At 38.3% G+C, this 21,546-nt stretch overlaps 1 protein-coding gene across 1 annotated transcript in view; it reads left to right on the forward strand.

Moving 5' to 3' along the window:
* The window catches only part of LOC139117930 (hyalin-like), a 59,501-nt gene extending 39,154 nt beyond the window's left edge, over positions 1–20,347 (forward strand). Inside the window, exons 5-7 of the mRNA XM_070681168.1 lie at positions 19,172–19,411; positions 19,687–19,926; positions 20,193–20,347. Coding sequence (XP_070537269.1) covers positions 19,172–19,411; positions 19,687–19,926; positions 20,193–20,347 — 635 coding nt within the window. The remainder of the gene's footprint in view (positions 1–19,171; positions 19,412–19,686; positions 19,927–20,192) is intronic.
* The last annotated feature ends 1,199 nt before the right edge of the window (positions 20,348–21,546 follow it).

A 21,546-nucleotide genomic window follows, 5' to 3' on the forward strand; every position in this document is an offset into this window, starting at 1 on the left:
CCTGGGGAGCCTGTGGATGGATATCAAATACAGAAAACAGCCGTCACACAGCCATTTTTGATCAATGTGCATAGTATAACATATAGAGTAATTTGTGTACCAAGTTTGAATGCAATTGCTTCTAGCATCACTGAGAAATTTGCGTTAAAATACGCACCGACATCAAATACAGGAAACAAAATGGGCGCCAGACGGCCATATTGGATCGGATCGTAAAACAAATCGACGTGCATATGTATGGCATAGATAATAATCCTTGTACAAAGTTTGAATGAAATCGCTCCTGGCGATTTCAGTGATTTGCTGTGCATATCATTTTTATTCTGAGAGCATGTTGAAATACTCAGAATATGTTGTGCAAACACCGACTGTATATGTAATTCCCTGTTATTGTTGAGAAATATAGTGTTGAATTTAAAACAACCAGTATCAGTGTGTCTTGTCTGAGATATTTCTGGTTAGCATGAAAGAAGAAAAGATTATTTTGCCTTGTCTTGTGGGGAGTGATGGAACGGGTTCTTTGATGGCAGTCACGAGTCTCGGACACCAGCAGTAAAGCATATAAAACACTTGAGGTTTTATTGCTTAGAAAAACGACAAACAACACTGGTACTCTGAACTCCCAAAGTTGAGATCGAATCTCTAAAACTACAGTGCCCATCAGGCGGGAAAATTGTAGTCAAAACAACATGAGAATATTGCTACAAAGATTACAGCTTAAGTCTGGTTGATCCTAAAGTGACTACGTAATGTAACCTGATTGGTCCATTTAACTCAACTGTGATTGGTCCGCTCGAGAATCCGCGTTCTGCATCAAGGCGTGAATTGTCAATATGCACATATTGCATGAAGAATGTAAAGAGTCACTCAGTCACGATATGTCTGCTTGCCGGCAAAAATGTCCTAGGGACCGCCGTTACCTTTTGCCTAAAAAAATTGTTTGCCGCTCTTGAACCTTGGTCCAAAAATCCGGTGAACAAGACTTTTTACTCTGGCGTTAGTCATATTATGCTTCCCTGAATGCTATGCGAATTTCACGGGGCGAATGTTACCTCGATGTCGTCAAGATACTCGCCCTCGGGTCTCTATAGCCGGAATCTGGCACTTGGCGTAGTCTGCAAAACTTGGGTAGGTTGTCGGACGATGCTAGCACTGTCTATGCTGCCAAATGGCAGATAAGATGCTGTCTATGATTCATTCATTTATAATAGCCACCGAATGTGGTATAAATATAGCTGTCATCATGCTGGAGTATATAACGAAGTTGTTCTACTCGATGTTAGCACTGACTGTTAGGCAGATGCGACGGTGGGGGAGGGGTTACTCTGACAGCGGACAACACGATTTGTACCCTTGGAGACAAATCTATTTTTGTTATAACTGAAATATGAAGATAGAGGGTGATAATTATATACCCAAACCCCCTAGCGTGTAACAGATCGGGTATACCCCTTGATAAACAATCCTTTACACGAGAATTCAAAAACTCTCATCCGGTGTATGCAAATAGCCTGTGTCATTAGTTACCTCCCACCGTTATGTGCCCTAGGTCCTGTATATTCCCGATTAACTAGACACTTTGTGGAGTACAAATATGTACCTTTCATTGATGTGTCCATGGGGTGCGGGGAACTCCCTCCCGACTAGAATAATAGACAAGCCTGAGCTGATTACATTGATGCCTTGCAAAGTACAATAAACGATGCCATCCATACATACATCGATTTATTTCTCTTGCAATATGATTCACTTATGATCAATACTGTATATCCAGACGGTCAACTTACTAAAAAGTCTTTCATATCTCGAGGCATTAAACATAATCGAATCCTCTTTTGCTTGTTTAAGTTTTAGAATGGACATAATGTACAGAAACGTACACTTCCACGTTGCCAATGCTCAGTATGGTCGTCTGGCTGCTTTTCAGGGAGTCGTCATTATTTACAGCCTGGGAGTCGGAGGAATTTCATTGGGAACTTTGAAATTTCCAGTAACCCCCTGCCAACCATGATGAATTTGAGTAACCCCCTCTCTATCACAGGAACTTTGACAGTCCCCCTTTGAAAAGTTTAATATCAATACATATATTTGTAAAATATACAAAAAATATACAAAAATACAGCAATAGTAAAGACCTTTCATAACCTGGTGTACCATGCTAGATTATCATCAGTTATCTCATGATGGTTGAAAAAGGTGAAACCAACAATACGAAATTCAAAGTCACAATAAAATATAGAATGATATAAAAGCTCACGATATAACAAGTATATTTTGTTTAATTTTGATAAGAATTATGCATGACATTGGTTTATGTAGGGTATCTGACTGGGCAGAATTTGAAAGTACAGGGGTGAGAAACACGCTAGAGGCTGGGGTAAAGTGTTGGAGGGTGCATTGGTGTCATTGTCTTGCGCGGAAACTTTGAGAAATTTATGTGTGCACTGATGCAATCTAAGAGGTGTTCCGTTTTTTGTACACCCAAAATTCAGTAACCCCCCTTCTTTTTCTCCACATTTTGAGCAACCCCTTTGTAGCGTTCAATTTTTTGAGTGACCCCGAAGATTCCTCCGACCCCCAAGGCCGTAAATAATCACGTCTCCCTCAGTGAAACTGTCTGTCAGCAACACTTACACATGTGTGCCTCATCGTATTCTGTTAGAATTCAGCTTTAAAGAGGCAATTTTCAATCCCTGGTTCTCGCATTAGTGAGTTCTCCTCCCAGGCACACACTGGGTTAATTACTATGTTTAATTTGACCTGACGTTAGTTACACAGTTTATCGCAACTGTTTGCCATGCCTGCTAATCCTGCTGACATATCAGTATTTGCCAGGTTTACAATTGTGCTCTGACACGGTCTCGGCTAGAAAATTAAGCGAAATTGGAGGGTGTGTGTGAAGAGAGACTATGTTGTCTCTCTTAGGCCATGGAGCTACATGTACATGTAATTAGGCTTTCGTGACGGACCAAACTTCAAACCTGTGCTCAGAAGTTGTGACGTAAACCCTAAAGTGATAACGCACCGCCCCTGAGAACAGATAATCAGACTTAGCTCTGACACAAGGTAGTGTCTCACGACAAAGAAGCTGGATTTTATAAATTCAGTACAATGATACTCGATCTACTTGAAGTTGTAACCACCCATCTTTCGTGGTTAGACATAAATAATGGAAAATCTGAAAGATTTTCGAACGTAAACACCCGTCTTCATTGTTTTGACGATAATGGCGCGTTGTCGACAAGCTTTTAAATTTGTTCTTGTAATTTGAAGTCCTTCAAATGGTTGATGCGTTCACGACTACGAGGTTTGAAGCACTTCGCTATGCAGCTTGAAAGCCACTACTGTTATAAACAGGGCCTAGGCCTACTGTTGTATGTTGCGAGTTGAAGTCTGTCCTCTCTGATATTAACATCTATGTAGAGACAATGAGCGACGCGTCGCTGTTTCCGATTGGTAGATTTGACGTAATTTACGTCCATGGGTGGTAGAGTAACTTCTCCGTTCAACGAATTGTTTAATGCTTAGGGGTAGTTAAGAATGAACACAGTGCTGTAAAACTTTGCAGAATTTACTTGAAGCGAGTGTTGGTTTTTATTGTCCAATATTAACTGGAATTTTTTCTTAGTCTATGCGAGTCGTCAAAAGGTTGTGGCGGGTTGACTCTTTGATGACCCTCACTGGCAAAAAAAATCCCGCAAGATATTAGGTGGTAAGCTCAAAACCACTGATATATATATGAAAATATCTTACTTTTCTCTTTTCCTGATTTCAAAAAGTAGAAAAAAATCTAGACCTACTAGTACCTACCATATTGCTGATGGACATAGGCCTGTTCCCCATTCGCTTTCTTTACGTGGCCCAAAGCGAGTGAATTATTTTTACGCCTTACCGTGAGGGAAATTTGACGAATTTCCCTAAATTTACTCGCTTTTTTACCTTTTTTTTCGGAATGTCGGGCTTTGCTTCCAATCAAGGCAAATAGCTTAGAGTCAGACGCTTTGAACTGGAGTAGGTTGGGTAACAGGAAACGCATTTTTTCCAGGCCGCATTCCATTTCGTAATACAAAAATATGAAAAACCACCAGAGCTGGCTGGGAGACGGACAAGCAGCAATTTTCATCACAAGACGCGAAGTTATGCCTATATGCGTGACTTTCATCGTCCGATCTTTGTATCCGAACACGTGGAGTAGATTAACCGTGATCCGAACTTGCCCGAGATACCGTACGTCGGACATCACTGGATCGGTAAAAAGTCTTTTCTCAGCACTGCTTCCCAAACGGCCCTTTTCAGTACCACTAAATGTTCAAAAAAGAGAAAAGTTAACACACATATCTCAGTCCCTTGGCACGGAGGAAATGTGACCGTATCTGACATAATCCCTCTCCCTGAGTGGAGGGACTGTGACTGTGTAAAATTCCGTAACACTGCAAGAATGTTCGTGATCGTTATGACAGTGAAGGTACATACATGTCCAAGCAAATGATTGAACACCAGAACCTGGCCGTTGTTCATTGAGCTGTTATATTAGTTTTACAGAGATGTGGTTGTTGGTGTTTTTGTAAATAAAATGACAAGTTGCAAAATCACCATCTTTATTATCCGCCATGTATTTGCACAGTAGTCAGATAAGGCGATTTACGTGTTGATTGCCATGTGCAATGACAAGACGACGAGGACTAGATAAACACGCGCTGATTGGTGCGTCAAGTTTACATGATTGTTTGATTGACAGCGAGTTTCAAACCGCCAAAGGCGCGCAATTTCTGGCGTAGATTTTCGCCGCCGACGCACGAAAATCCTGGAGTATCCTCCTTCGGTCTCATTAGGTTTTGATTGTAAGTGCATCGCTTCATTGCAAAGATACTTACGATGATAACTTGCAAGAATATGAGAGTTTTTTTGATCGATTAAGGCGAAAAAATCCGCATTTACTGGAGCGTGAGCCTATGGGTTGCCCCTACTGCGTCCCCATACACAATGAATGCCGCCATTGCCTTGCCGCTTTTTAAAGGGGACATGCGTCTTTAAAGGTATACTGTTACCTATTATAATTTTGCCACAGTTACTATGGAAAGAGAAACCAATCACAGATTTTAAGCGGGGGGGGGGGGGGCCCTCCTTTTAAAAACAGCGCCCTCACATGGGCATTTTGAATACCTAGGAACGTCCCTTTGACCATATATGGGCATATTAAATTACAAGTGACTGTATACCTTTAAGAAGGCCACCCCTCGGCCATTATTTCCACAGATTTCATGCCATGACAGCTTTTCCCCTCACAGATTTAAACATTGCCAGATATGGCTATCGCAGCCTAGAAAGACAATTGGTCACGTCTATTAATATTCATAAGTTTACGTTACCTCTCAGCCATCAAAATGATCACACCTGAACAAAGACTGGTTGGCTCTTACATAATTTTTTAGCTGACAACACTTTCAGAAAAAAATTGAGTTCATTGTTTTGCTGACAATTAAAACAGATGTGTACTGAATGTGCTCACGTGGTTTACAATAGGTTCATTACATAGTAGTACGCGTACGCTTCACAGAACAATCAGATATCTGTTATATGTAACAGATTTCATCAACTTTTGAAGAGTACACTCGGAGTTAAATGACTAATTAAAACACTTTATTTAATATGCAAATGAGCTTTTTATTAACTTGACACTGCTCAATGCTTCATCGCACAATTAGATATCTATCAGATCAACATCAGTAGCAGGTTTCATCAAATTTAATGCTTTAACGATGCGACTGAGGTTCAAAGGTCAATTTTAGCAATATTTTTTTTTATTTCAAATTTCGAACCCCTGAAACGTGGCCTTTCTTTTGGCGAAAAGTGTTGGGTCATATCGTACTGGGAAATACCTGAAATATCACTAAAATGGCAAACTATTAGCTACACGGCATGCCATTACATGTATTTCCCTTTTGTCTTTAACGGTCGCGGATTACCGACCAAGATATCTTTGATAAACACGCAGAGATTATGTATAGGCTTCGCGGTATAGTGTGCGTGCGCTGTCTTCAACGCAAAGCTGAGCGTTCTCAACTTTGCCGGTATGGTTACGGCAAACACGTCCAGTGGGCCAAAGCCAGCGCTCGCGAAAAAGCAAGCGAGGGCCACAGAAGCGAACCTGAAAAAGACGATAACGTGCGCAAAGGGCGATTTAAATGTAAAACAGTCCGACTTTGGCTCATACTGCAACAATAATCAAGAACGTGAAGAGTCATATTTGGCCGAGAACGCACTCGTTAACGGAGACTTGCTCAGTTTAACAACACTGAAAATATTTGACGAGCTGCTTTTCGAACACAGCAGGCTACGCTGATTGTGTACCCGAGTCCTAAAATTAGCCTGAGCGAGATGAACCTTCTCTCAGTTGCGATAATTTTCTCTCTCTGGCTGTACATGCTTGGTGTTAGTATCGTGTTCTTTTATATTTTCATTTTTCTATCGTGCAACCTTTTCGTGTCTGCTGAGGTACCATTACACAAACTTAAAAACTATCCACTGTTGATTGACCAATCAGAGTGCTCAATTTAGGGTGTTTTATTTACTCATAAAGCCCTGGTCACCAAATTCCAGAAACGAATGGCAGCGCCGTAGTAAAGTACTGTCCAATCAAAAGTGAACATGTTATATTCTGTAGACATCTGGTACGTTTTAAAATTCAAATTTGGTAACACAGCGGAAACCAGCTGCAACACAAAATCTGCTGTGCCCTTGGGCATTTATATAATGTGCCCTAGGGCATTTATAGGATGTTCCATTACATTGCTGGAAGGCTATTCCACAAATAAAGTTTTAATTCATATCCTAAACATGTTACATTGACAAAGGGGACGGTTGACGTAAACACATTGAAAACGAAAATATATCAGTTAGGGGCGATAGTTTTTAAGTCGGATAAAACCCTCCTACTCGGGCTCTTCTGGTATATAAAGTCCAACCCTACGATAAAATGTCTCGGCCTGCGGCCTCGACATTTTATCGTTCGGTTGGACTTTTTTACTAGAAGAGCCCTCGTACTCGGGCTTTATCCTATACATTGAGTAATGTTATAGAATTCCAAGAAATAGACTCAGTCCAACTGCAACTATTGAAGTTATCAGGAAGCAAAGTCTTGACACAGTGTGGAGAAATGAAAGGCGTACTCGACCAATTTCTTCAATCTTCAAACGATCTTTATTTTTAAAACCGGCATTTCGGCATTGCATAGATTGCCTTCCTCAGGATAAAAACTAATAGATAAAAGCGGATAAAATAGAACGTGTCAAAGGAAAGTGAACAACTGCAGGAAAGTAAAATCATGACGAAGCTAACAAAACTTCAGAGAGCGATTAAAAAATACAGGAACTCAGAATAAAAAAAACCGGAATGATGTAAAATACGGGAGTAAAGTCGAGTGCAACCTCCCGATTGCGTGACTTCCACTGCACTGTTGACTAGTCGATACTCTGTCTCTCGGAACATTCTGTCGATGACAGCCTGCACTGTTCTACGCTACGGCGTGAGTATTAGTTTGATAAAATCGGTACTCTATGTAAGACACAAAAGAACAAGAACACATAAATAAAGTATGAAAAAATAACACGAGTCAATCTCTCCAGTCGTAACGTCTGCAGTGCGGTGCAAAAGCGAAGAAAATACATTTTTACGACTGACATGTTTATGTTGTCAAGAGTTACATGTATTCGTCTCATCTTGTAGGAAAACTAGCAACTGACGTCCCATTTGCACAGATGTCTGTGCTAACATGAACTTGACAATCACTTCTCACAAATATGCATAAATAGCCGATCGCGAGACAGGAAGTAGACCACTGGAGTCAAGAACAAGTGAATGCCCTACGCGACTTAACAGCACACAGGTCTCGATCAGATAGACTATTTTACTCAAATTTCAACATCTTCATCCTGACTGTGAACTGTGGTAACCAGATTGTAACCGTTGAGACAACAGTATAGTTAATATGCAAGTTAAACGTTCAACAAATGGATTAAATCGCGAATTACCCTTCGGTGCTTTATGTGTAAATACCACCCGCTGCTGGCAGCAAGCATTTACCAGTTCAGTGTATAATTTCTTTCTATCTTCACACGATCTGCTATCCCAAACATGTTGTAAGTTCACAAAACTGACGCTAAATACTTCAACGTAGTACTGATGGTGTTATAAAATTTGCAGAAAATAGTCCGCGAGTCGGACTTTTTGGCTACAATGTGTGAAACACATAGGTCGTTTACATAACTTGTCAATTTTCAAAGAGTTCCATTTTTGGTAGTGCGTACCTTATACTAGTAAGTATAAGTCTGCGGCGCTTGGACAGATCAGCCTAATTTTTCACCTATGAAGAGTAAAAATGAATATATCTGAAAGATTTTGTGTCAGATTTCCGACAAAGGCCTGGCAGTGAGGATATCTTGACAAACGTGAACAAAGGATGATAATTTAGCAAACATGTCATTATCAAAATACAAACAATTTGTGATCTTTGTGTGATGGTATAGATGTTGAAAATCCAAGCATCCTCTGCCCTGACCACATTGAAGAATACACAGACCCTGGAGAAGATACAGCAGTGTAACTTGGTCACAGCCTAATGCTACTGACAATTCAGGAAGTGTGAATGTAACTAGTAATTATCAACAATGATCTAATTTTGTCATCGGTTCTACAGTAGTCTACTATAATGCTAGTGACCCTTATGGAAATGTGGATTCATGTCTATTTACCGTGACAGTCATTGGTAAGATTTGGACTTGGCCCCTGAAATTTTTAACATTTCTTCATAAAAGAATTACTGGTTTTTACAGTGATGACATTGACTCGTTGTGCAATATTTACAATTTACAGTCATTAAAATCAAGGAGGACTATATTTGATTATATATTTTTATACAAATGCATAAATGCAAAGTTTAATGTTAATGCTTTTGCTTCATTTTTTAGTCTTCATGTACCAAGGTTTTCAACTCGGCGTACTACTTTGTTTCATGTGCCATTTGGTAGAGTTAATGTGTTCGTGACTCTCTTTTTAGTAGAATTCCGAGACAATTTAATTTGCTTTTAAACGAATACAGTTACATTGATCCTTTTTCTGTAAATTTAAATGGTTTTAAAAATGTTTTAAAACATTGTTTTCTCAGTATTTGTTAAAGTTTGTTCGTCTTGTCTTCATGCTTTAACTCCGTATCTGTATTTTTACTAACAGTCTTCCATAAATGGCCTCGGCTGTGGAAGTCATTATTAATAAAATAAAAAATAAATAAAATAAAAAAATAAATTTCCATTATTTGCCTAAATATCAGCGAGAGAACAATCAATGAATATTGAATGTCAAGCTCGTAGAGTCATTCTGTAAAATGTGACTGCAAGTGAATTCTTAGGCAACGTAGATTGATGCTATGGTACATTTATCTCATGTGTGTCAGTTTGTCAAAACTGCATTCTTGAATTGTATACTGTGGTAAATTTTGATATTGCAAAACAACCAGTGGAAAATGATGAATAGACTGGGAACTGTTCTATCTGTTGCACAGATGATGAACCTCCGACTATCCTTTGTCCTGACAACATTGATGCGGCCCTGAACATGGAGCAGATACAGTTGTTGTCAATTGGACACAACCAAATGCTACTGATAATTCAGGATATGTTACAGTAACGAGTGACTATCAATCAGGAACTGAGTTCAGCATCGGTTCTACATCTATCCATTACAATGCAAGTGATCCTTCTGGAAATGTGGATTCATGTCAGTTCAATGTGACAGTACCTGGTAAGTTGTCGTTTCTTTTGAAGCCTAAGACGCACGCCTAGGCTGAAAAATTAGATAATGTCAAGGCTGACTTGAAAATGGACTTTACTTATGCTTGAGATATTATTGGCATAGCCTAGGTATGGTAATGATTACTTAGTTGTAAATTAAATGGAGGTTTAAACGTGTAAGTAACTCTGTGCTTGGCGGACGATGTGTATTCCACTATTTCTACCCAGGAAAAATAAAAGATGATACAGCATATTTCATATTGTTCCTTTCAAAAGATGTTGTCAATCCTGAAATCATAAAAATAAAAGATGATACAGCATATTTCATATGTTTCTGTTCAATAGATGTTGTCAATCCTGAAATCATCTGTCCTGGTGATGTTGAAGTAGTAACAGACACCGGACAAGCCACAGCAGTTGTCACGTGGATATCACCTAACGCTACTGATAATTCAGGAAGTGTGACGCTATCCAGTAACTATCAACCAGGAGCTGAGTTAATCATCGGTTTCTACAATAATCTCCTATAATGCTACTGATCCTTTCGGCAATGTGGATTCATGTAATTTCAATGTAACTGTGACAGGTAAAGTTTTGTTTCATTTGATTGCTTGATTGCAAATGAAGAGAGAACGGCGATGCCTTAAATTCGACGGATTTCTATACCGGGTATAACCAACTGTTTCATGAAATAACCCAGGTAGTATGGCAAATTAACATTTACGGCGCACGCAAGCAGCCTTATGGCTAACCGACTAGCAAATGGCCACTATACAACAAGATTGAAAATAATTTAGCAGCATGTTTCACTGAGAATGCAGCTCCGATAACAATCCGAACACAAGCGCCCGTGAGTTAATCATCGGTTCTACAATAATCTCCTATAATGCTACTGATCCTTTCGGCAATGTGGATTCATGTAATTTCAATGTAACTGTGACAGGTAAAGTTTTGTTTCATTTGATTGCTTGATTGCAAATGAAGAGAGAACGGCGATGCCTTAAATTCGACGGATTTCTATACCGGGTATAACCAACTGTTTCATGAAATAACCCAGGTAGTATGGCAATTAACATTTACGGCGCACCGCAAGCAGCCTTATGGCTAACCGACTAGCAAATGGCCACTATACAACAAGATTGAAAATAATTTAGCAGCATGTTTCACTGAGAATGCAGCTCCGATAACAATCCGAACACAAGCGCCCGTGGCGCATCTGTTGATCTGTGTTTGTTCTTGTGTGTGAACAATATCGATGAATTGACTAATGAACTACCAAAATATTTTCCTCGGCTCGGCTCGGTACACTTTAAGTTTTCAAAAATGAATGGTGACTCGGACTTGAGCGCATTGCTTGTATTGTCGGCCAGTGTACTGTTTCACACTGCAACATGATCAGCAGTCTTGCGTCTGCTGTGGCAAAAGAGCCATAGTATTCTTGTAATTACAGGAGCTGCGCGGTCTATTAGATGAACAGCTGATTAACTTCCAATCTCGTTGTAACTCTGAATATGTTTGCAGTGATTTCGCCATATCACTTCCCGGGCTGTTATTGTGTGCGCAGTAACCGTGTTTCTCAACATTGTACAGATATTGAACCACCTGTGTTTACGAACTGTCCGACTGATATGATTGTGGACACTGGCCAAGGCATGAATGCTGCATATGTCTTATGGACGCCTGCCAATGCAACTGACATTCGGGAGTGACACCATCTGTAAGCACTACAAATCAGCCTGGATCGACATTTCCCATCGGAAACACGACCGTCATTTACACAGCTACCGATGCCAGCGATAATCAAGCCGAATGTATCTTTACTATCACTGTATTAGGTTAGTATCTTTGATCTTCATTACTTTTTCCTACATTGCAAACCCATCGACTATCTAATTGCTGTAATAGTTAGAAATTTGCGTCGAAAGCGAAATCAATTGGCTCCCTACATGTTTTCTTTTTTCGACTTTTATTATCAGTAACGCCAGTTGCGTGATACCCTTCATGCGATGGTAATACAGCAGCTTTTGGAATTTTGGTCTGAACTAAAGATGTAAAATATAGAACATTTACAATAATAATGTTGAAAACAGATTTGAGATGGAGATTTAGTCTACTGTAAACAATAATGTGGAATATTGCAGGCATATTGCTTTATATTCACAAGCTGAACATTTTTATTCAGTTGAACAGGGCATTGCATTTCGTAAATAGAATAAAAATAACGAAAAATATATCACCTGATGAATTTATTTATTTATTTGTTTATTTATTTATTCGGAAATCCTACGGGATCAAGTCCCATTTACAGGTTCCTCAAAAGCTCAAAAGAAAACGGTGAAAAAACACTGAACAAGACAGCACCAAACAGAAAGTATTACAAAACTAAAATGAAGTGTAGGACACACACAGACAAAAAACAAAGCAAACAACTCAACAAGAACAGCCATTAAAAATAACTTGTCTAATGTCAGACTTAAATGAGTCATTAAAAATATCAATATTATGATTATTACGAAACAATTCATTAAAATTACTCATACATCTGTTAAGAGGAGAAATTTAAAAACATTGATACGGCTACGAGGTGGTCTGAATGTGGGACAGGTGCGCAAAAGTTTGCCAGGTGCATTAAAGCATAGCTTTCTAATTGATAAAACATCTGGTAAATTATAAACTCCAGTTGCACACTTGTGTAAAACACCATATCAAGATAACAGCGACGTTTCCAAAGTTGGTAAGTTGAACAAGGTACAGAGAGCTTCATACTGGTCAGCATGATATGAAATATGTGTTTTGAAACACAAATATTTTATGAATTTACGTTGAACATTTTCAAGTAATTCCATATCTGATTTTTGCCAAGGTTCCAGACAACAGAACCATACTCGAGACAGCTCCTTACAAGAGAAGTATAAAGAGATTTAAAAGTTTGAACCTGAGTAAAATTTTGAGAGTTTCGTTTTAATAAAACCCAGCATTCTAAAAGATTTATTTACAGTAAAAGAAATATGATCTGAAAAACTCGTTTGAGGTTAAAATAACTCCCAAATCTTTAACTTTTTGCTGCCTATTAAGAATGATATTTAAAATACAATAGTCAAAATGAATTAAAGTCCTCTTGTTGGTAAAAGAGATCACAGAACACTTTTGACATTTAAATCGAGTTTCCAAGATCGACACCAGAAGGCTACTCTATCAACATCTTCTTGAAGTTTTAAACAATCTGAAATAGTTTTAATAGGTCTAAAGATTTTAGCATCGTCTGCATATAAGAGACATTGTGAATCTATACAAACACCTGGTAAATCATCTGATACAGCTTTATTGTTTGTTTGAAAATCGTCCTTCTAACATATCGAATGATTCGGAAACAATTTATCACGGCAAGTAAAATGCATTTGTGGAAAAAATATCACCGCAGCTATAACCAATCTTCTTACAATGATAATATTTCTTCTCTTTGCAGACAGAGAGTCACCCATATTTACGAACTGTTCGGATAACATAACGACCATAACAGACCAAGGGCAAGCCTGGGCAAACGTATCTTGGACAGAACCAGAAGCAACTGACAATTCTGGAACCACGCCGCTAGTGGTCAGTACTGATGAACCTGGTTCATATTTCCCATCGGATATACAGTAGTGACGTATACCGCGACAGACGATGATGGAAACCGAGTGGTATGCATTTTGTTGTTTGCGTACTAGGTAAGTTCATGCCAAGTCAACGTTTTCAAAAATATGCAAAAGGTTCTGCATTACTCATAGCAAAAGCAAATCATTTTCATAACATCAATCAGCATATTTGTCTGTCAAGTAAGCACCGACAGCCAGGTTAATGTTCAAATAATTACAAGAGAAAATGTCAAGGTTTTCAGAACATACACAATTGGTTAGCTTATTTTGTATTATTATGTTGTCTTCTGCAGTGTATGCAAAGTTTCCAAGTAGTTGTATATGATAAAGCGTGATATTTGATGGAAAGCATACTTGTAAAGTTGTACATTTCGTCATTTATTCTGTTTTATAAATTTATATTTACGGCGCATGCAATAATACCCCAGCAGCCTTATGGCTAATTGACTGGCAAATGGCCACCCATGCAACAAGATTGGAATTAATTTAGCAGTATTTTTCACTAGGAAGTAGCTCCCATAACAATCTGAACACAAGTGCCCTTTGCCACAGACGAAATATCTGTTGATCTGTGTTTGTTCTTCTGTGTGAGCAATATCGATGAATTAACTATTGAAATACCAAAATTCTTTTCCTCGGCTCCAACCCTTCAAAAACTGAAATCTATTGTAGTGTACGTGTCAATTTACAAAACCATACGTAAATGGAACATCGTAAGTTTTTGAAAATGAATAGTGACTCGACTTGAGTGCATTGCTTGTATTGTCGGCCAGTGTACTGTTTCACAGTGCAACATGATCAGCAGTCTTGCGTCTGCTGTGGCAAAAGAGCCATAGTATTCTTGTAATTACAGGAGCTGCGCGGTCTATTAGATGAACAGTTGATTTACTTCCAATCTCGTTGTAACGTTGTAACGTTGTATTATTGTGTGCGCAGTAACCGTGTTTCTCAACATTGTACAGATATTGAACCACCTGTGTTTACGGACTGTCCGACTGACATGACCGTTGACACTGGCCAAGGCATGAATGCTGCATATGTCTTATGGACGCCTGCCAATGCAATGACAATTCGGGAGTGACACCATCTGTAAGCACTACAAATCAGCCTGGATCGACATTTCCCATCGGAAACACGACCGTCATTTACACAGCTACCGATGCCAGCGATAATCAAGCCGAATGTATCTTTACTATCACTGTATTAGGTTAGTGTCTTTGATCTTCATTACTTTTTCCTCCACTGCTAATCCAGTGACTATCTAATTGCTGTAATAGTGGGAAATATAGAACATTTGAAATGATGATGTTGAAAACAGATATTAGATGGAGCTTCAGTGTTCTGTTAACAATAATGTGGAATATTACAGGCATATTGCTTTATATTCACAACAGAACATGTTTATTCAGATGAACAGGACATTGCATTTCGTAAAATAGAATAAAAATAACGGAGAATATATCAACTAATGAATCTGATACAGCTTCATTGCTTGTTTGAAAAATCGTACTTCTAACATATCGAATGCTTCGGAAACAATTTATCACGGCAAGTGAAATGCATTTTTGGAAAAAAATATCACCGCAGCTATAACCAATCTTCTTACATAATATTTCTCCTCTTTGCAGACAGAGAGTCACCCATATTTACGAACTGTTCGGATAACATAACGACCATAACAGACCAGGGCAAGCCTGGGCAAACGTATCATGGACAAAGCCAGAAGCAACTGACAATTCTGGAACCACGCCGTTAGTGGTCAGTACTTATGAACCTGGTTCACATTTTCCCATCGGTTATACAGTCGTTACGTATACCGCGACAGACGATGATGGAAACCGAGTGGTATGCATTTTTGTTGTTTGCGTACTAGGTAAGTTCATGCCAAGTCAACGTTTTCAAAAATATGTAAAATATTGAACATTTGAAATAATGATGTTGAAAACAGATTTTAGATGCGTTTTTTTGCCGTTTATGGGTGACGAACAATTTTAGTGCTAATTACTTTAACGTATTTTTGTATTTCGGCAAAACTTGTCAGCTGATAATAACTTTCAACTTTCCTGTCAATATGATCCATAGATAAATAACGCTATGGAACATGTTATTTTGTAAAAAGTTACAAAGCAAAGGATGGAAGGATTTCTTCCTAGAATTTCAGCTTAAATTCGGTGACAGTTTCAAATAAGTATCCTTTCCTCTTTTTTTAAAGGTACTATGCGCCTCGAAAGTGAAAGACTTAAACTTTGCTTAAAATTTCCTAACAGGAATCTTTCAATCATTCTTTCAAAATCAAGAATAAGATATGAGGGTAAACGCGCAAGATTTGCCGATATTTAGAATTCAAACGGCCACCATCCCTGTGTTAACTCTATAGAGAAAAGCAAAATTTTCGAATTTCGAAAAACTAAGCCAGTGAAAAGTTTTCTTACATCAAGAGCTGAAATAACCCCTTAAAGTGGTGTATCAGAAAAGAATTGTAACAGTTTGAGAGTCCGAATATCTGTTCCAGAGGCGTGTTCTACCTTAATCCGACAATTGGCATATTTCTCATTTCTATTCATGGAATATTAATATTAAGTAATCGTTATTTTACAGACTTGGAGCAACCTGTTTTTGGTAACTGTCCGGCAAACATCACTACTTACGCAGGACAGGGATCTCTTTCGGCAAATGTTTCCTGGATCGAACCCTCTGCTTCTGACAATTCACGTGAAAACGTCTCAGTTACGGCTTCGCATCGCCCTGATACATTTTTCCAACTGGGAAATACAGATGTCACTTACACGGCCACAGACCCCTACGGAAATCAAGCACAATGCACTTTTGTCGTCAACGTGAAAGGTTGTATATCGATATATTTCTTGCACAGACAACACGTCACGTACACATGTATATTGTAGTTTGTTGAAGCAGCCCTTTCAATTGCTTAACACTTTCGTGTAAATGCGTTTTACTTCACGTTGGGTAGTACGACTTCAGTAGTAGATAGGTCAGCAGTTCGACATACACAACCAGTTGTAATGTCGAAAATTGGACACTAATACATTATTTACTTTCAACGTACAATTTCAATCGCTTGTAGGTTAGACTTCAGACAGATACAATTTGTTATCGTGTTGATAGAGGACATTCAGGATGAGTATTTCATAGTTTTGAATTATCAACATTAATTATCATAGGTTTCGCTGCTAAACAAAAGTTACATGCCTCAGTTACATTAGAGTAGCCAGCTTCCCTGAAGAGAATTGAAAATGAAATGCTCAATGATTTTATTTCAAATTTGTTATCTCCGGCAAAATTATGGTTTAAACCTGCAAAATTATGGTATAGTTCTGTGCTATTTACTTAGGCATTGTTTTGGAAAGTATCATGACTTTCATAGAATGTTTTGAAAACGAATGGAATGTCACATTTACCGTTCCTGTTTTGCATCGTATAGCTTGCTATCTTGATTCTGTAGGAGCCTAAGAAGTGCATTTCTTCTCAGATTATGTTTTGCTGCCATTTTAAGGTAGTTCGCGCCTCGAAAGTGAAGGATTTAAACTGTTGCTGAAAATTTCCTCAAGTCTTTCAACGATTCTCTTTCAAAATCAAGAATAGAAATCGTGTGGGGGTCACCGTGCATATTTTGTTGGTATTAGAGAAACAAATGACCAAAGATTTGCCGATATTTAAAATTCAAAATGGAAATAATCCCTTTGTTAACTCTATGGAGAAAAATAAAATTTTCGAATTTCGAAAAAAAGTAAGTCAGTAAAAACATTTCTTACATGAAGAACTTTAAAATGAATCCCCACAAGTGGTATACCAGAAAAGAATTGTAAAAGTTTAAGAGTCCGTATATCTGTCCCCGAGGCGCATTCTACCTGAACAGATCAGAAATACTTAAGTTTCACCTGTTTAATGATTCACATTTACAGCAGAGGTTGTTCTTGCAATTCTTAAAAGGCATGTTTAGTAATCTTTTACCGATGCTCTGCGAAACTTAATCGTATCGCTTCTTAATATGTAATCTACCCCTAGAATTACATTTGTGTAGATAAGAACAGTTTCCCCGCAATATCTTAAAGACACAATTATTCAAATTGCAGTATTGCAGTACAAAGGAATCGTTTTGATCTCACTGAAGACACGAAAAAAATGGACAAAGTCTCGATGTGTAAAAACAATTTCTTTTACTATTTGTGAAAATGTCATAATCTAAAGATAAACAATTTGTGAAATTTGTCTCATGGTATAGATGTTGAAAAGCCAAGCATCATCTGCCTTGACAACATTGAAAAATACACAGACCTTGGAGAAGATACAGCAGTTGTTACTTGGTCACAGCCTAATGCTACTGACAATTCAGGAAGTGTGAATATAACTAGCAATTATCAACAAGGATCTAATTTTGTCATCGGTTCTACAGTAGTCTACTATAATGCTAGTGACCCTTATGGAAATGTGGATTCATGTCTCTTTACTGTGACAGTCATTGGTAAGATTTGGACTTGTTCTGAATTTGCATTATTTGCATAAATATCAGTGAAAGAACAGTGAATGGATATTGAATGTCAAGCTCGTAGAGTCAATTTGTAAAATGTGATTGCAAGTGAAATCTTCAGCAATGTAGATTGATGCTATGGTCCATTTATCTCCTGTGTCAGTTTGTCAAAACTGCATTCTTGAATTGTACATTGTGGTACATTTTAATGTTGCAAAACAAGCAGTTGAAGATGATCAATAGACTGGGAACTTTTCTATCTCTTGCACAGATGATGAACCTCCGACTATCCTGTGTCCTGACAACATTGATGTGGACCCTGAACCTGGAGAAGCTACAGTTGTTGTCAATTGGACACAGCCAAATGCTACTGATAATTCAGGATATGTTACAGTAACGAGTGACTATCAATCAGGAACTGAGTTCAGCATCGGTTCTACATCTATCCATTACAATGCAAGTGATCCTTCTGGAAATGTGGATTCATGTCAGTTCAATGTGACAGTACCTGGTAGGTTGTGGTTTCTTTTGAAGCCTAAGACGCCGGCCTAGGCTGAAAATTAGATAATGTCCAAGGCTGACTTGAAAATGGACTTTACTTATGCTTGAGATATTATTGGCATAGCCTAGGTACGGTAGTGATTACTTAGTTGTAAATTTAAATGGAGGTTTAAACGTGTCAGTAACTCTGTACTTGGAGGACGATGTGTATTCCACTATTTCTACCGAGGAAAAATAAAAGATGATACAGCATATTTCATATTGTTCGGTTCAATAGATGTTGTCAATCCTGAAATCATCTGTCCTGGTGATATTGAAGTAGTAACAGACCCCGGACAAGCCACAGCAGTTGTCACATGGACATCACCTAACGCTACTGATAATTCAGGAAGTGTGACCCTATCCAGTAACTATCAACCAGGAGCTGAGTTAGTCATCGGTTCTACAATAATCTCCTACAATGCTACTGATCCTTTCGGCAATGTGGATTCATGTAATTTCAATGTGACTGTAACAGGTAAAGTTTTGTTTCATTTGAATGCTTGATTGCAAATGAAGAGAGAACGGCGAGGCTTTAAATTCGATGGTTTTCTATATTCAAATTGCAGTATTGCAGTACAAAAGACACGTTTTGATCCCACTGAAGACACGAAAAAAATGGACAAAGTCTTGATGTGTAAAAACACTTTCTTCTACTATTTGTCAAAATTCTCATTATCTAAAGATAAACAATTTGTGATCTTTGTCTGATGGTATAGATGTTGAAAATCCAAGCATCATCTGCCCTGACGACATTGAAGAATACACAGACCCTGGAGAAGATACAGCAGTTGTAACTTGGTCACAGCCTAATGCTACTGACAATTCAGGAAGTGTGAATGTAACTAGTAATTATCAACAAGGATCTAATTTTGTCATCGGTTCTACAGTAGTCTACTATAATGCTAGTGACCCTTATGGAAATGTGGATTCATGTCTCTTTACTGTGACAGTCATTGGTAAGATTTGGACTTGTTCTGAATTTGCATTATTTGCATAAATATCAGTGAAAGAACAGTGAATGGATATTGAATGTCAAGCTCGTAGAGTCAATCTGTAAAATGTGACTGCAAGTGAAATCTTCAGCAACGTAGATTGATGCTATGGTCCATTTATCTCATGTGTCAGTTTGTCAAACTGCATTCTTGAATTGTACATTGTGGTACATTTTAATGTTGCAAACAAGCAGTTGAAGATGATGAATAGACTGGGAACTTTTCTATCTCTTGCACAGATGATGAACCTCCGACTATCCTGTGTCCTGACAACATTGATGTGGACCCTGAACCTGGAGAAGCTACAGTTGTTGTCCATTGGACACAGCCAAATGCTACTGATAATTCAGGTTATGTTACAGTAACGAGTGACTATCAATCAGGAACTGAGTTCAGCATCGGTTCTACATCTATCCATTACAATGCAAGTGATCCTTCTGGAAATGTGGATTCATGTCAGTTCAATGTGACAGTACCTGGTAGGTGTGGTTTCTTTTGAAGCCTAAGACGCCGGCCTAGGCAGAAAATTAGATAATGTCCAAGGCTGACTTGAAAATGGACTTTATTAATGTTTGAGATATTATTGGCATAGCCTAGGTACGGTAATGATTACTTAGTTGTAAATTTAAATGGAGGTTTAAACGTGTCAGTAACTCTGTACTTGGAGGACAATTTGTATTCCACTATTTCTACCGAGGAAAAATAAAAGATGATACAGCATATTTCATATTGTTCGGTTCAATAGATGTTGTCAATCCTGAAATCATCTGTCCTGGTGATATTGAAGTAGTAACAGACCCCGGACAAGCCACAGCAGTTGTCACATGGACATCACCTAACGCTACTGATAATTCAGGAAGTGTGACCTATCCAGTAACTATCAACCAGGAGCTGAGTTAGTCATCGGTTCTACAATAATCTCCTACAATGCTACTGATCCTTTCGGCAATGTGGATTCATGTAATTTCAATGTGACTGTAACAGGTAAAGTTTTGTTTCATTTGAATGCTTGATTGCAAATGAAGAGAGAACGGCGAGGCTTTAAATTCGATGGTTTTCTATATTCAAATTGCAGTATTGCAGTACAAAAGAAACGTTTTATCTCACTGAAGACACGAAAAAATGGACAAAGTCTTGATGTGTAAAAACACTTTCTTCTACTATTTGTTAAAATTCTCATTATCTAAAGATAAACAATTTGTGATCTTTGTCTGATGGTATAGATGTTGAAAATCCAAGCATCATCTGCCCTGACGACATTGAAGAATACACAGACCCTGGAGAAGATACAGCAGTTGTAACTTGGTCACAGCCTAATGCTACTGACAATTCAGGAAGTGTGAATGTAACTAGTAATTATCAACAAGGATCTAATTTTGTCATCGGTTCTACAGTAGTCTACTATAATGCTAGTGACCCTTATGGAAATGTGGATTCATGTCTCTTTACTGTGACAGTCATTGGTAAGATTTGGACTTGTTCTGAATTTGCATTATTTGCATAAATATCAGTGAAAGAACAGTGAATGGATATTGAATGTCAAGCTCGTAGAGTCAATCTGTAAAATGTGACTGCAAGTGAAATCTTAAGCAACGTAGATTGATGCTATGGTTCATTTATCTCATGTGTCAGTTTGTCGAAACTGTATTCTTGAATTGTACATTGTGGTACATTTTAATGTTGCAAAACAAGCAGTTGAAGATGATGAATAGACTGGGAACTTTTCTATCTCTTGCACAGATGATGAACCTCCGACTATCCTGTGTCCTGACAACATTGATGTGGACCCTGAACCTGGAGAAGCTACAGTTGTTGTCAATTGGACACAGCCAAATGCTACTGATAATTCAGGTTATGTTACAGTAACGAGTGACTATCAATCAGGAACTGAGTTCAGCATCGGTTCTACATCTATCCATTACAATGCAAGTGATCCTTCTGGAAATGTGGATTCATGTCAGTTCAATGTGACAGTACCTGGTAGGTTGTGGTTTCTTTTGAAGCCTAAGACGCCGGCCTAGGCAGAAAATTAGATAATGTCCAAGGCTGACTTGAAAATGGACTTTATTAATGTTTAAGATATTATTGGCATAGCCTAG

The sequence above is a fragment of the Ptychodera flava genome, chromosome 18 (genome assembly GCF_041260155.1).
Source record: "Ptychodera flava strain L36383 chromosome 18, AS_Pfla_20210202, whole genome shotgun sequence".
Classification (NCBI taxonomy): domain Eukaryota; kingdom Metazoa; phylum Hemichordata; class Enteropneusta; family Ptychoderidae; genus Ptychodera; species Ptychodera flava.